Source organism: Lagopus muta, chromosome 14 (assembly GCF_023343835.1).
Source record: "Lagopus muta isolate bLagMut1 chromosome 14, bLagMut1 primary, whole genome shotgun sequence".
In the NCBI taxonomy this organism is placed as follows: Eukaryota; Metazoa; Chordata; class Aves; order Galliformes; family Phasianidae; genus Lagopus; species Lagopus muta.
This window is the reverse complement of record NC_064446.1, coordinates 4,678,372-4,693,901: the sequence shown is the minus strand read 5'-3', so window position 1 is coordinate 4,693,901 and position 15,530 is coordinate 4,678,372. Positions and strand designations below refer to the sequence as shown.

Genomic DNA, 15,530 nt, shown 5'->3' with positions numbered 1-15,530 from the left:
TCCACTGGAGACTAAGAATCTGTCTAACTGTGCTCTGCTGAGTTGAATTGTGCTCATGATGAAGTATGCTTTGTGAATTTGTTTTTGTGTTTATTTGGTTAGCTTATTTAATTGCATTGCAATCTAGTTTTTGTTTTTAGATCACTTTGTCTCTATAGATGTGTACTGATTTTTTTTCTTTATTTCATTAAGTTTTAAGAGTTTGTCTTTGCACTCATGTTGGCATCAACTTGGAGTCCTTGCGAATGGTAAATGTCATTGAAGCAGCTATGATCAAGTACTTGCAAATCACATTATGGAAATACAGCTGTTAAGAGACCTTATGCACTTTCTGTCTCTGAATAACAGATATGGCCCTGAGGCACAGCTTCAGATTTCAGCATACTTGACTTTTAGGTGTCTTCATATCTATATTGTATCTAGATTTGAACCTGTAATATAGATTTCTTCCTATATTTAGTCCCTACCCGAGTGGGACGAATGAAGTTTGGGTAGCTGACATCCCCATTCACTCTCTCTAAAAACCAAACATATTTCTAATTCAAATGTAGCAAAATCTCAAATGTTTATCTGCAGTCCACATAGAACTATGTAATTGATCATGTTATGATTAAAATCTGTTCTGATGAATTTTATAATACAAATACTAGTAACTAGAATGACAGCAGAGCAATCTGGATTTTAAATGCACTATTTAACTCTTATTTTTTTTTACCCACTATTTAGGTGCAGTCCTACATTTATTTAGTCATAGCAAAACTATTACCACAGAAGTATGGATAAAACCAGTTCTGTCATTTCAAATTCCATAAAATCTAAGAAAAATTACTTCAGTGTTTCACTTTACATTTCTTTTTCTAAAACGTCTAAAACGTCTAAAATGACTTATTCATGTTGTTTGTGCTTCTCTGTTACGAATCACAGCACGTGCTTGGAAGCATAATTCTCAAATGTGTTGGTTCTCCTTGCTGCTGCCTTTTGAAAGCTAGGAGCTTCATCTCCTTGATTCCTCTCTGGTTCTTTCCACTAAGACAGCCACTGAAACATCTAAACTTGTTTTCCTTCCTCCTCTGTTTTCCAAGGGTCAAAGTTATCACACATGCAAATGAAGAGCCACATGCTTGCCTATGGCAGTAGCCTAGCTCAACACCTAATGCCATCTGTTGGTACAAAGTAGTTTTTATCTCTCTCTGTTTTTACAATTGGGTCAACTGCTCATCTCTAGGGTAGTGTTACTTGTTCCAAAGGGGGGGAAAAAAAAAAAGAAAAAAAAGGGTAGCAGGGTTATGTTTTGGGTTGGGTTTTTTTGTTTGTTTTTTGGTTTTTTTGTCCTTTTTTTTTTTTTTAACAGAATATCTAACAAACTGATTGGCAACTCCCATTTCATTGAATGCACTTATGCATGTAAAGACCCGTGTTAATGCGGCTGTCTTTACAGGGAGGTTCCCTATTTACGAGGGGATTCCTGAATGGAATAGCTGAAAATTAATCTCTGCCATTTTGCAAATGATCTTAGTGTGCTGCATGGAGAGCTACAATCATTTCTTTAGCATAGATAGTGATAGTTGCAGGGCTTCAGTAATAGTGGAGGCAGAACAGACAGGTTGACAAAGTGTCAAATTCAGAAAGTAATGACAAGAGAAAGTCCACAAGACAGTTTGAAGCCTGACACATCTTGAGGATTTTTCAGGTGTTCATGTGAATTGAAATGTCTTCTTTCCTCTCTCTCTCCAATTTGTAGTTTGCTTTGTACCGCTTGATTTTTTTTTTTTATGTTTAGCTCTGGCTTTAGCAGTGAGAACACACAGCAATCTTCTCCAACCATTTAGAAGTCTGTATCTTCAGAGAACTGAGATTTAGATCTTTGTTGATGGCTAGTTAATCTTCAAGCCCATCTTCATCTTAGTAGTAATGGAGCTGCAGACCTTTCAGTCCACTGTGAAATTTGTTCAGGTATATCTGACAGTTGCTTAGTTTTTACTGCTGCTGTGCATTGTTATCAGGCTCTATACCTAAAGCAAGGACCAAGCGGGCAATCCCAAAGGGATAACATCAAAATATGCTGTGATTCTGAAAATTTATACTCAGCACTTAAAAGTTCATATTATCTATGTTTTGCTAGGTAGTGTAGGAATAAACATTCATATTTCTTTCATGGATTTTTGTAATAATTGCAAAGAAAGCAAATATTTAATGGAAATGGATCCTTTGCAGAGTGACACAGGAAGATACACCACGTGTTGTCTTTTCGACATGGAGGGTTGCATGCTGCAGGCGACGAGAAAAGCTGTGACATTTTTGATAAATTTTGGTCAAGGCAAAAGTTTGCTGAGTGTTCAGAAGAATGTAAATATTCATTATACAATTATTGCTGTTCAATCACTTCTATAAAAATCCTGCCATTTTTTTCTTGTCGAACAGCTTTTAAGTACTTATCGATTGAGAACTTCTTTAACTCTCAAAATGGAGGCATCCCCATATCTCTACAGGTATTTTAAATGAATTGAATTAATCATAGGCTTAAAAGTCTCTAGTGATCTTCGTTAACTTTCCTGGGTTTAATTAAAACATCTGTGCGCTTTTAATTTATCGATTCATCCAACTCATATGTCATGTTTTTAACACACCCCAGCATGCTCTGCATCATTTTTAACCCGATTTCCACTTAACTAAAGCAATTAAATTCACCCCGGATTAATTAAAGCATCCATACTTTAGTGCTTAAGTCAGCGTGTGCTGCTTTCCCCAAATGGTTTCTGAATGTCAGAGATTTGACACACCTGATGAGTTTTTTGTCCTTCTGGAAATTCTTTTGTGAATCTCATTCTTGCTTACTAATGTGCAGTTTGACAGAGCTAGAGAAGGGAGCATTGTATGGCTCAGATCTGGGCAACTGAGTAGGGACTGCAGAGCGTGACTGCTGGGAAGCGCTGTGCGCTTCCTCCTGGTTCTGCCGTGGTGTGTAGAACATGGAGAATGATACTGTTAAACAGTCTAAACTGTGCTTTCTGTGGTCAAAGTAAACAGTTTTGAGAAGCAACTTAGGAAGCTTGTATACTGTCAGTAACAGTTTTGTGTTCGTTCTGCTCTTGGGTGAATTTCTACGAACTGACTTCCAGGCTTCTCCTTGGCAGAGCAGAAAGTCCTCAGACATGGGCATGCACCCTTCTGGCTTTCCTGGATGGCCTTGAGTGAAAAATTGTCTTGGGCCTCATATAAAATACATATGATAGTAAATACATATAAGTAATATTTTTCATCAAAGCATGAAGAAAGAAGGACAACACAAACATAACGTTGTTTTTTGTGAAATATTAATCAAATGCATATTGCAAAACTAATTAAAAATATACCACAAGTTATCAGTATCAGAAGTTCACAAGTTAGTGAACTTTTTGAGACATTGAGAACTACAAGATTTGTCAGCACTGCGAGAATATTCTGAATATTTCCTCTGCAGTGAATATGCTGTCTTTTTAAATTATTTTACAAAATAACACCAGCCCCAGTTTTAATTAAGCAGGAAATCCTACATGTCTGCTTCATAACAAAAAATGTGTGTCTTCACAGGCACTCACCCATGTAGGTAAGATGAAATATTATTATTAGTAATTGTGGTGTTTTATTTGCCAGCAGCACAAGCACACAGAATGTGTAACACATACAGGTTTCAATCCAACTCCACACAGTGCAGTGGGTAAGAGACGTGGTCAGCACTGCTCTCCCCTCAGCAGTGTTCTGTTGTAGCCTATACAGTCTGTGCTCAAGCTATGAGCAATGAACTCGTGAAAAATACTGCTGAAAATCACATAATTGTGTTAAAAGTTCACAATATTTTGGGACCTCATTACCAGCTGTCCAGTGCTGTGGATTGGACGCCTGTCCTAGAGCAAGCTGCAAGATACTCTAGGTCTTGCTAATTGTTACTGTTCTTTTTCAGCCTGGCTGAAGTTAGCAATCTCAGAAAAGCAGGTAGGCCAGTCCATGCCATTCTTTCTGAGTGCTTGTGAGGCATACAGAACAGATGGGCAGGATTCATTCCAGCTCCCATTCCCAAATTATTTTCTTCGGGTAAAGCTTGATGGGTATGGGAGCTTCGTAAAGCTTCATACCAGGAAAGTGGCTTGGAAATAGCATAAATGAGTAAAAATGAAATATCATAAACCACAGGGCGGTTTTAGAAGTTATTTCAGATTCTCTTATCAGTAAATGAACTCCAGGAGAAAGCAGTAGGCCTGCAGACAAGAAATGTGCACCTACCTGATTAAAATAGGTTTAAAGGTAAAATAGGAAAGATGAAGTTGGCAGACAAAATGTGTATTTTTAAACTACAACTGAAAATACATATCTGATGTCTCCTACTTTTTAGAAATATCTCGTGGGCTGACATTTTATGTAACGAGATGTACGTGATGATTGTAATGTTTCAGAACTGTTTTGTTTAAAACAATATTAATGTAAATTGTAGAGCCAACATTTTCAGTCACGTTGTCCAAAATTAACAGCTTATGCAACTGGGTGGACTTTATAAAATTCAGGTGTTTGTTGTTCCTTCGTTTTTTATGGTTTGGTGGATTTTAAACTATTCAGAAATAAGTTTGTTGATATGTAAGTAGGTCTAACTTCAGGAGATTGACCGTAGGCAAAAGAAAACAACTTGTTTGTGGTTTTTGGAGTGGATCTACATACAATTAGTTCAGACTTTAATATATAGTCATAGGACTCAGCTCTAGCATCAGTAAAATACATCTTCACCTGCTTACACGTTCTTCGTGTTTGTCCTTGGAACAGAAGTTAGTGTTTTTAGATGAAGTGCTCCATGTGGGTTACTAAGTTGAAGGCCGAAAAAAGAAGCATGTCTGTAAAATGTGACTTTGCAGATATTTTTTAGGTATCTGAAACAGGCAGTTGTGGATGACATCAGATTTTATCTTACCTGTATTTCTGCTAAAGCTTGGATCTGATTTGAACTGCATTTGTTGGTTTCAGATTGATTTCTGATAAACAGTGATCTGTTTTTCTAACATATTTGCAAAATCATGCATAATATTGCAACGGCTTATTCTCTGCTAAAAGGAAGTCCTAGTGTGAGCTATTAGAGAATCTGAGTGAGTTATCTTCTAGAGGGATTGCACCCGGAATGTCCACTCTGAGGTCCTTGGTTAGAAGTTCATTCTACGTTGGACTTCACTACAGTTCCTAGTGGTCAATCAAACAAAGAACAATTTACTTAATATAAGAGGACTTTAGGCTCTGTGTAAGTGCTCTGTTAGTGTAGCCTTGAACTGACACTTCAACAATCAGGCCCAGTTCTCCGTACACTGTAAATACATGGTCAACCTCATCTTTTGTGTGAATCAACTTGCAGTAGGAAGAGTCTGGTTTATATTTAAAATCAGGGATTACAAGCATTATGGGTACAACCTTTCTAATCCTTAGTTGAACAGCACCTCACTGGCACAGACACAATCATTTGTCCACCCAGACCAGTGACACCCCTCACCAACCTGCCGTGAGCTTCTCACCACAGGTTTCTGTGGAGCAGATGTCAAAGAACTTTGATTTGATATGGGGTGATGGCTGAAAACTTGTTTGGGCTCTGAATAAGCCGGAAGATAGCACAAAGGAAGCTAACTTTCTTATGCCATGTTTGCAGCTTTACAGAGCTGCTCTGCTTGCAAAATGTGATCATTATAAAGACATTGCTTATGACCTAGTCCAGGGCAGGGAAGCAGTTCAGGTACAACTTGTAACATCTTTCAGGTCTGCATAATTGTGTGCCCAGAAAGTCACATAACTTTCAAGGCAAGTATATGAATTTGCCTGTATTATGAGAGGAACTGGAAGAAAGCTGCCACGGAACTGACATCTGAGGTCCTAATGATACAGAATTCTCTGCACTAGGATAGTATTTGCTCTACAGAAGGAGGAATCGAGCCAGGCCCCTTCACAGCCATTTTTGAGCTTCAGGTATCAGGGGAAGGCCTCTAACCAAGCAGCATTTAAACTAAACCAAGTTCTGCAACTACCTCCAAGCATTTGGCTCCTGAAATATCCTTTACTGATTTCTTGTCATGCTCTTGAAGAAAACTCTGGTGAGTACGTATGTGTGAATACCATAGGGGTGGGTGAAAGGAGTGTGAACATGGACTGCAGCTGGGATACTTATTAAATATCCGTGGACAAAATGATGGCTTTTAGTGCCCTGCAACTTGGGCATTATCCCTAACAATCTCCCTTTCTAGTCCATGTGTAGTGGACTGTTATCATTTTTTCTCATCCACCAGGGAATATTATCATTACTCCAAAATTTTCAGTGAAAACTTTGAGAGGGAGAACTTTCAGACAGGTTTTTGGCCGGTCTTCACTGCCCAATTCACGCTCTTAAATTTGTGCATCCCACAGAACTCAAAGGCCTATACGTTCCATCATCTGTAATTAAATCAGCTGACAGCAATGTTAAGAACCCAGGCTGTTTTGTTCAAGTATTGGTAAAAGGCAGAATCACATCACCAAAACCACATTCGTGGCTGTAACTGTTGTCCTTGTTTCAGCTTGACTCAGAGGATTCACCTCTGTGCTTATCTGACTGGAGTTTTTCAGTACTTCCTAACAGTTCTGTCCCCTTTTTGATGGTGATGGTTGTCTTTATGCAGTGTAATCTGCCTGCAGAAATGAGATAGAACTTAATTGTTCTATAACCTTTTATTCCTTCACATTCTTCCAGCATGCTAGATGAGAAACCAGGACTGTGCTGGAATAGGAGATGTCTGCTGCACATGGGGGAAATAAGCACTCCTAGAAAACCAGAACTGCAGATGACTCCTGAGTTGTTTGGACATTTATTGAGGCAAGCTTGATGGAAAATTATGATCGAGTGCTCTGGATTTCACTCTTCAGCAATATGACCTAGCAATTAAGCCTAACAGAACTCTTCTTTGACAGCCTGCTATTGTTTTCTACAGAAGCAGCTTGATTCTCTCTCTGTTCCTCACTGAAGTCAACTAATAAACCCAGAGTAGAAGCATTAATGAAGAGCAGTTTACTACAGCAGTGACAAAACAGCTTCTCACTACCCACTCTTGCTTGCATTCTTGCTTACATTTTTTTAAATCTTAACTCTGTTATTTTAATTCCTAAGATTAAATGACAGATTCTTTCATTTGTGCAAAGTTAGTTCTTATGTCACTAACATCTTGGCAGTGCATCCCTCAACTGCAGATCACTGAAGGCAGATTGCTTTTGAAGTAATAGAGAAGCTTTGCCAAGGACTAAATAGTCTTGTGAACCCTCTGACCTGATTGAAGCACAAAGAGAGAAACAAAAAGCTACAACATGGCTTTCAGCTTCGCTTAGATTCCTAAAGCTCCAGAACAGGGCAAGGGAACACCGAAAAAAGAAGAAAAAAAAAAAACTACTGTTGGATCTCTTTATTCTGCAGCCCAGCACCATCTGGTAATCCTTCTTCTGCTATGCCAGCCATACAATCTCTGGTCTCCCAGAAGTTGAACCCTGCAAATCTGGATTAAAAGTGGGAGATGAAAATGACCCTCCCATAGGCATATTCCAAAAAACAGATATATGTTTGTCTAACTGGACCATAATCGCCAAATGATTACTTAGATTTAAAGTGCAAGGCAGGGAAAGAAGCAATCTTACAGCAGATGTCTGACACGTTACTGTAGCTAGGTCTAGGTGGATCCCATCTAAATTGCATGGTGGTTGGTTTTTTTTTGTTTTCTTTGTTTGATTTCTAATGATGGCTGTTTATTTCTTGTCCCTCTTGTAGGCAATTCCTCAAGTCCCTCTTGTAGGCAATTTGCTCGAATAGGCTTATTGTCTGTATTTTAATTTTGACTCCAGAGGAGAGGGTTGCAGAACAGACATCTTCTCTGTTGTTGAGACTGATAGACAAAAGCAAGATGTGCAGTCATGTCACAGTGTAGTTGGAGCAGCTACACTGAGCAGCCGTGAATAACATCAAGTCTTTTCAATGGCTTGGAAGCATATAGAGAACATGCATCTAGCAGTAGCACTTCATTCAGTAATGAACTTGAACAGTAGGGCTGCAAGTTTAACCACCATATACAGTAGCTCAACGGTGTGACTTTCTCAGAGAGATTTTATGTTAGGATGAGACTCTACAGTGTGTCAGGGTGTGGAAGGTGGCATCTCAGACTTGGCACTCAGTATGATTGCTCCAGGTCTTTGGGACGAGCTGCCTTCTGATCATTCACCTTCTGATCCACAGCAGTGGAAGTGGTCCTACTGTGATCCCATTCTGAATGGCTCACCTACATGGCCTACCATAGCAGCAGTTAGCATTTCTAGGCTGTGAAGAGCAGTAAGTGCATGCTGAGGAGCTGAGATAGAATCCCTGATGTAATGCTTGAGGACAGAATTAACAGTAAGTGGAATGGTATCCAAAGTGCTAATGGTTGAATGTATATTGTGGAAGGATGTTTCATAGTGACATGCAAAAAAGCTTTAAAACAGAATGACTCAGAGTGCAGTGTGGACATGATGGATGCTTGTCTCCATTGCATTTTAATCCAGATCGTTCAGTAGGCATAATTCTAAAACCAGCTGCAAAAAGCAGGAGTAGAAAGCGTAGCATAAAGTTTCATAAAACACAGTAAAGCACTTAAAAGCAAATATCACCTTTGAAATCTGAAAACTGCTACTGAAAATTATATTTTATTTGCACTCAATTTTGGAGTGAAGGAGAAAAAAATTAAACAAAATTGAAAAGACTCAGAGTAATGGTGTTGCTATTTCTACCAAAGGATTAATCATATGGCACTGAGACAGTGAAGGGAAAGCAAAAAAAAACCATCCAACCTCAACTTATTGATTTTATTGTTATTTTCTTGTAGGAAAAAAAATAGATTAAAAAGTGCTATAGAAGTGACATATGTCACTTGTATATATATGTGTATATATATATATGTCACTTATAATCCTAATTGAAATGATTTGCAGCACTCCAATTTTAGCTGAAATCCAAGGTTAAAAATGTGAATATGTTTGTCTAATTATTTTTTTTTTCTGCTTCAAAGAAGAAAATTCTTGAAAATAATCCCTTCTCAAATGTGTATTTGCAGCAGATCAGTGGACAGCTGAGATTAATAAGGGTTGCTGAACAGTGGAGAAGTCATATAACAGGACAATTACATGTTTCTTTGTAGTAAATCAATTACTTGGTTCTTCTTGATCATTCAGGTTAACGGGATAATAGAAGCAAGAGGGACAGAAAGACCTTTTAATGATTAATAGTAGCTTTGGAGTATATTTTTGGTACTGTAGAAGTAGCCATTAGTTTCTGATTGCTTTGAAAGTTGAAAAGATGGGGATATACTTTATAGACTTTATCAAAGAAGAGGGCAAAAGTGCACCTCTTATCAAAGATACACTTCATTAGTTCTATTTTCTTTTACTTCTTTGTTATTTTTTCCATTTCTCTGGCTGGGGACCATATGTTGTGTTTGGCAGGCATGTAAGTTCACAGTCTGCCGTGTTTGTATGACAGTCATAGGCATATAGATGTGTAAAAATGCCTTAGTGTAACTTTTATGTGTTTTAATAAACTATTTACTTCTTTCCATTGTTCTGCATATGTCCAACATTTGGTATCCAAAACCACCTTTATTATTTCTAGGTTGCAGTTCATTTGCATAATGAGTCCTTAATATTTGCTCAGAAATTCTTATTCCTTTAATACAACAGGAAGGGGTAGGAGTTAATGGTTATTTCTTGCCAATACACCCAGGGAAGAAACGTTCACTCTGGGATACGGGTAAAGATTAGGCAGTTATATTGGTGGCGCATGAGTTTGTTGTAGATAAAAATGAAAGCTTTTGTTACTTCTGTGTTCAAGATCCTTATGAGGGAAAAAGAAGTCATAGGGTCATAGAAATTTTGGAACACTAAATTAAAAAATGTTGTGAAAGAAGAAAGATGCTGTATACTGACGTGTTTGGGGGATTGTGTTCTGCTGACTGTGAAAACTGGACGTTACCTAATGGAACCAGGCGGAATAATGTCAGAATCAGGTCTCTTCACATTGCCTCATTAGTTATCCCAGCCATCATGGGTGGATTGTAAAGAATAGTAGATGTACTCGCAGAATGCCCAACATATGCATGCTTTGTTAAAAAGTACTCAAATAGTTTCTTTGCAAAGAGCTGAAATAGTACAAATTGGCTTAATTTTTCCAGCTAATTAAGATACTTGTGTATAACTATTTAGTAGTGGATTTTTAATGCACTTTTACAGGAATACTTTTCTGACCTCATGTGCTGTTTTTTCTTCTGTTCAATTTTCCAGCTGCCTGCCCAGTGCTGTGCAGTGGCAATGGTCAGTACTCTAAAGGAACCTGCTTATGCTACAGTGGCTGGAAAGGTCCAGAATGTGATGTACCCATCAGCCAGTGTATTGATCCCTCGTGTGGAGGTCATGGTTCCTGCATCGAAGGGAACTGTGTCTGTTCTGTTGGCTATAAAGGAGAAAACTGTGAAGAAGGTAATGCTGGGCACATTTTCTTTCTGCATTGTGAGATTTTTTTTCTGGTTTTGGAGCTCTTAGAAAAGAAAGGAAAGGACAATAACATTCTGAATGTAAAACTGCTGTAGCAGATATTGCGAAAGAGAGGTAAGAACGTAGTCCATCACGATTGTACGGATCCATGAAAGCTTAAATTAAAGTTCTGATTTTTATATACACTGTTATGTGGTGCTAAGAATGTCTGCCACAAGTAAACCTGAATAATTCCTTTTCTGAAGACAGAAGATAAATCTTTTCTTATGGATTATATGTATTGAACAATTTAGATTTGAAATGCAGAGTAAAAATGAGTAGTAGTAGGGAGAATTGTGTAACTGCAGCTCCACACAAAGCAAAGAGATAAATCGCTTTTAAAACAGAAGTTGATGTGACAGATTGGAAAGACTTGGGTGTCCATGTTGCATACAGACATCACCCAGCACACATTACTCCTATTAACTGCAGTCTCATGGGAGTAAAGAAAGGTAGCTGGCACATGAAAACAGCAACTACTTTTGAAGTGCAGAAAAGCTTTTCGTGTTGGAAGTGTCCAGTTCTTTGTGTATGCAGGGTGAGCAAATGTAACAAAATGACCCATTGAAAATGTGGTCATACATTGAGCTTGGTGTTGGTTTTATTCACAGTGGGTGCCGTTAGAATGCACTGTGTCAGTCAGACTCCTGTTCTTTTTAAAATGCATTGCTATAGTTTTAGAACGGAATTTAACTCTCCAGAGGACTGCTGGATCGACAGTTCTGCATACCTTGGCATGTCCTCAGAGAGTAATATTTCAAGCAATTTTATGACTTCTCAGAGTTTATTAATCCTCCAAAAGGAGGAGCAGTTTGAAGACAAAGGTGACAGAACTGGAGCTGCATGGGTTTAGGACTGAAGGGCCTCTAAGGAGTATTCTGAGTGGAATGCAGCCCTGTACACTACATATGCATCAATGTTTATCTTACCAAACACCTATTTCTCCCATTAAAGTAAAAAGGAAGAGAGGGAGGGAGGGAGGAAGGGAGGAACGAAGGAAGGAAGGAAAGAGAAGGAAGGAAGGAAGAAAACTATAGGGACCTAAACCACCAAGGGACTTCTTTGGATATGGACTGCAGTCATCAGCTTTGGGACAAGACTGTGCATTAGTCTGTGCGAAGTTATTTTGCTAGGAGCAAAAATAAGCTGTGATTCTCACTGGTGGCACTGCCAAAACTGCAATAATTTCTTCATTCTTGTCATCTCTTTCCAGGAATTTTTCACAACACTGTAGCTCTAATTCAGAACTCAACTGGAATCAGTAGATTTTCCATTTCTTTTTTTTACAGTTTATGCAACATCCAGAAAATTCTGTAATGTCCTTTTTGAATGGTAGATTTGACAGTTTGCAGTTCACTCGGAGTGTACATTTCTGGGAAAAATTCAAAGATGGTCTGAAATACCCTGCTGTAAGCAGTGTTCTCATGGGCACTGGACATGGAAAGGACCATGTAGCACACTCTGCAACATCCAGTCTATCCCCCAGGAATGCAGAACCTCTGTGGCACAAACTGCAATTGTTTGCTCAGTCTAATTAAGTTATATGAATTTCATCATGTTCCTCATTGTTATATTAGAGTTAATATTATTAGAGAGACTATGGTAGATGGCCTAAATTGATCCTTCTTTCATTTAATTCCATAAATTTTACCTTGTAAGCAGTTCCTCATCCATTTATATTATAATTTCCAGATGCTCTCTTTACTTTCAATTGTGTAGAATGCTTGTTCTGTATTTGGGCTAGACATCTCGAATCCCCTAACGCTCCTGTAAGAGAAGTAGGTTTTTCTAGTGCTTAATTCAGCTTATCCTACTGCGAACGTTTGAAGTGGGTAAACCAAAACATCAGCAATTCCAGATAAGTTTATAGAACAAGCTAGTGCATGTATAGCTGCAAAGGAGTTAATGTAAACACCTTTCAGAGCTGGAAACGCTCCAAAATTTTCAGTCAACAGTGTTGGGGAGATGCATTAATATGTGAGGGGAAAGGATATAGATTATTTAATCACCAGTGCTTCAAAGGATAAGGATTCTAACAGATAAATGGATTACAAAGGCAAAGAGGTATTAACTGCAAGCTTGGAAGTGCCGATAACATGATAGAAAAGGTTAGAATAACCTTTTGCATACATCATTGAGCAATAAATAACTCAATAAATTAATTTACAAATACATAAAGAACCAACCAACATTTCTTCTCTAAAATTCCATTACTTCTTTACATATTTCTCCTATTAATTCATGAGGTCTGGGAAGAGGATCTGATATGAAGTCTCTCCAGTTGCAAGTAATCATCTGCTCACATTTAAACTTTCTGTTTGAATTAATGGTAGAACAATACAAATAAATATATCTGTATACAAGATAAATATATCTTGTAATATGAAATCTCTACTGATTTGAGTTTTCAGAAAGAATAGCAAAGGTTGGTTCATCCTCCATTTTCCAGCGAGGAAACTGAATTAGAACAAATGGGTCAGCATTTCTTCTTCCAGTTCACTTTTTATTTCTGATATTCATCATGGTCTCACTGTTCAAACAATTTACCTGAAATGAAAGTGGCACTAAAATCAATATTTTTGATGCACAATTTTTGCAGCATAAACACTGTTGTTCTATTAACAAATTTGCACACAAAACGAAGGGGCATGTTTGCCAGGTTTCATTCAATCTGGTATGTGGGGAGACAAGTCAAATTGACAAATTAGGTTAACGGTGTTTTTCTTGTCACTTTCATGGTCGAGTCATTTTTCAATGACATTTAACTTCATAAATGTAATTCATGGCTCTTTGGGGGTTTATGGTACATATTGTTCATAAAACTCCTTGACCTCCTTTTTTGTCCTTAGGGATATAAATTGCTTTCAGTACCCTTTTTATCAAATCTACAGAGGGCCCAATACTAAATGAGCTCTAATGATCTGAGCTGCCAAGAGACTACGAATTCCAAGTCTAACAGAGTGGCTTGCTAAAGCGTGTTGTCCTTTGTTTAAACACCAAAGAATCTCCATTTATAATTCCTTATTAAGTCCATTGTAAACTCTTCTAAAGAGCTGGGGACAGAGCCTGTGCAGAATTAGCCAGTGCAGTCCTATTGCAGGTAATCAAGCTACGCTCATTTTGGCAGGGTTCACATGAGTTGTTATTCTGTAAAATGGTGGGCTGGGATTTGGGGGAATTGGTAGGCTCATTCTGTGTTAATAAAGCTCAGCTGAAAGCATACAGCAATTTTGCAAAGAGGAAAGATAGTGCATTTATGTAGAAGGATAAGTTTTTGTTCCACACTGCTTTCATTAGCAATTGAGAAGGAAGGAGGTACATTTCTAAAAGGGGGCATACATTGGTACTCCTCAGTATTTCCTCAGGTTCCCAGCTGTGCTGCAACACACAACAGAAAGCTGCACATTATCCATTTAAATTTCACATGAAAATATTACCTTTAAAAAATAATAATACATTTAGGGGAAGACATGACCTTCACCCTTGAGATAAATTGACCTAATTTTTTCTTCTGTTTCTTTATTTATTGGATAAGATTCTTTTGCCTGTCTGGTTCAACAGAAGTGTCGTGAAAGGCGTATTCTTTGGAGCTTCTGGTTTTGCTCAGCACCAAGGCACACTAACAGTGCGGGGAAGGCATTCTGGATAGTTTTAGAACAATTAGTAATTTGTCATTTTTCTTTGGCAATTTTTTTCCTGAGCAATCATTGCTTATGTTTACACTAAATTGCACAATAATATTTTCAGATCCCATTAACTGAACTCTAAATCTTAGCAGAACCCCCACACTGGGGTCATTGTTACTGTGAAAATCTTGTAAGAAACGTTACAGTAATTTCTGTGCTACTGTAATCTGAATTAAAATCTAACGTGAGTTATTCTGATAACTCACATTATTGTATATCTAAACGTGCCTGCTTCAATCCTGAGTTGTATCTAATCTATATACTTACTTTAAATGTTCTGTAACTTCATAAAATAATTTGACATGTCTGTTTATAGAAAAGTTGAGATTTAAGAGATCAAGTATTGTTCACAGAAGTTAAAATGAAAATGTCTCTGCCTTAATTTAGAAGGATCAATTTGGAAAAGATGAGAGATAAATCACTTTCATTATAAACTGAGATCTTCCTAGAGCTGCAAAAGAGAATGCCAATCATTCTTGATTCTTCTCCTGTGAGCTGATATATACTAGTCATGAGGTGAATTCATTTTATTTAGGGCATAAGTTTGACCTTGGCCCTCAATTCCCCAGCAAGAGGCAGCTGGTAAAACCTCATGCTGCTGTTTGCAGGAAAGCATAGCACACTTACACAAATTCATGATATGAGATGGAAATTTGGACAACCATAATGTTACTGATAGAGTTTATTTGAAAGAAAGGTCGTAACATTCCGTTTATTTATCAGGGCTAAAATGGCAAAAGACATTTTATGGATGCCTTTCCATCGTAACTGTTTTTTTACTTTCTTCTTCTGCTGTTTCTGGATGGTGAAGAGACAAAATCTGTATCCACATCTGTGTTTCTTTATTTACTAAAGAATTGTCTGCTGGTTAGAACGTAGGTTGAAGTAACTGGGTCTTGTCAGTCTCACTGCCATAGTGGAGTAGGAATCTGAAAGCCACAGATAATTTGACTTCTAGGTACCCAACTGAAATATCACAGTATCATTCTCACAGGCGTCCAGCATTTGAATGGCAGTAATAGTAGTACTGATGAAGATACTGCATTTCATTTGTTGGTTGTTGGTTTTGGTTTTTTTTAAGTTATTATTCAGAATACTCTTTAACTCGTTAGAACTAGAGTGCATTTAAGAAGTAAAGTCCCCATTTAAGGCTTATGTATGGAATCTCACTGTGTGTATGTAGCTTTTATTTTTGAGCCTTTGTGCTTTTTTACCACGGATTTCATGCAGTAAGAGTTTGTTTTTCAGCCACTCCCTATTTCAGATGGA

The 15,530-nt window shown here is 37.8% G+C and overlaps 1 protein-coding gene across 9 annotated transcripts in view; it reads left to right on the top strand.

Annotated features, from left to right (window-relative positions):
* Nucleotides 1-15,530, top strand: part of TENM2 (teneurin transmembrane protein 2) — a 1,003,091-nt gene that overhangs the window by 910,039 nt on the left and 77,522 nt on the right. For all 9 annotated transcript variants that reach the window (XM_048960703.1, XM_048960704.1, XM_048960706.1 and 6 more), the window contains one exon: nucleotides 10,327-10,521. In XM_048960703.1, coding sequence (XP_048816660.1) covers nucleotides 10,327-10,521 — 195 coding nt within the window. The remainder of the gene's footprint in view (nucleotides 1-10,326; nucleotides 10,522-15,530) is intronic.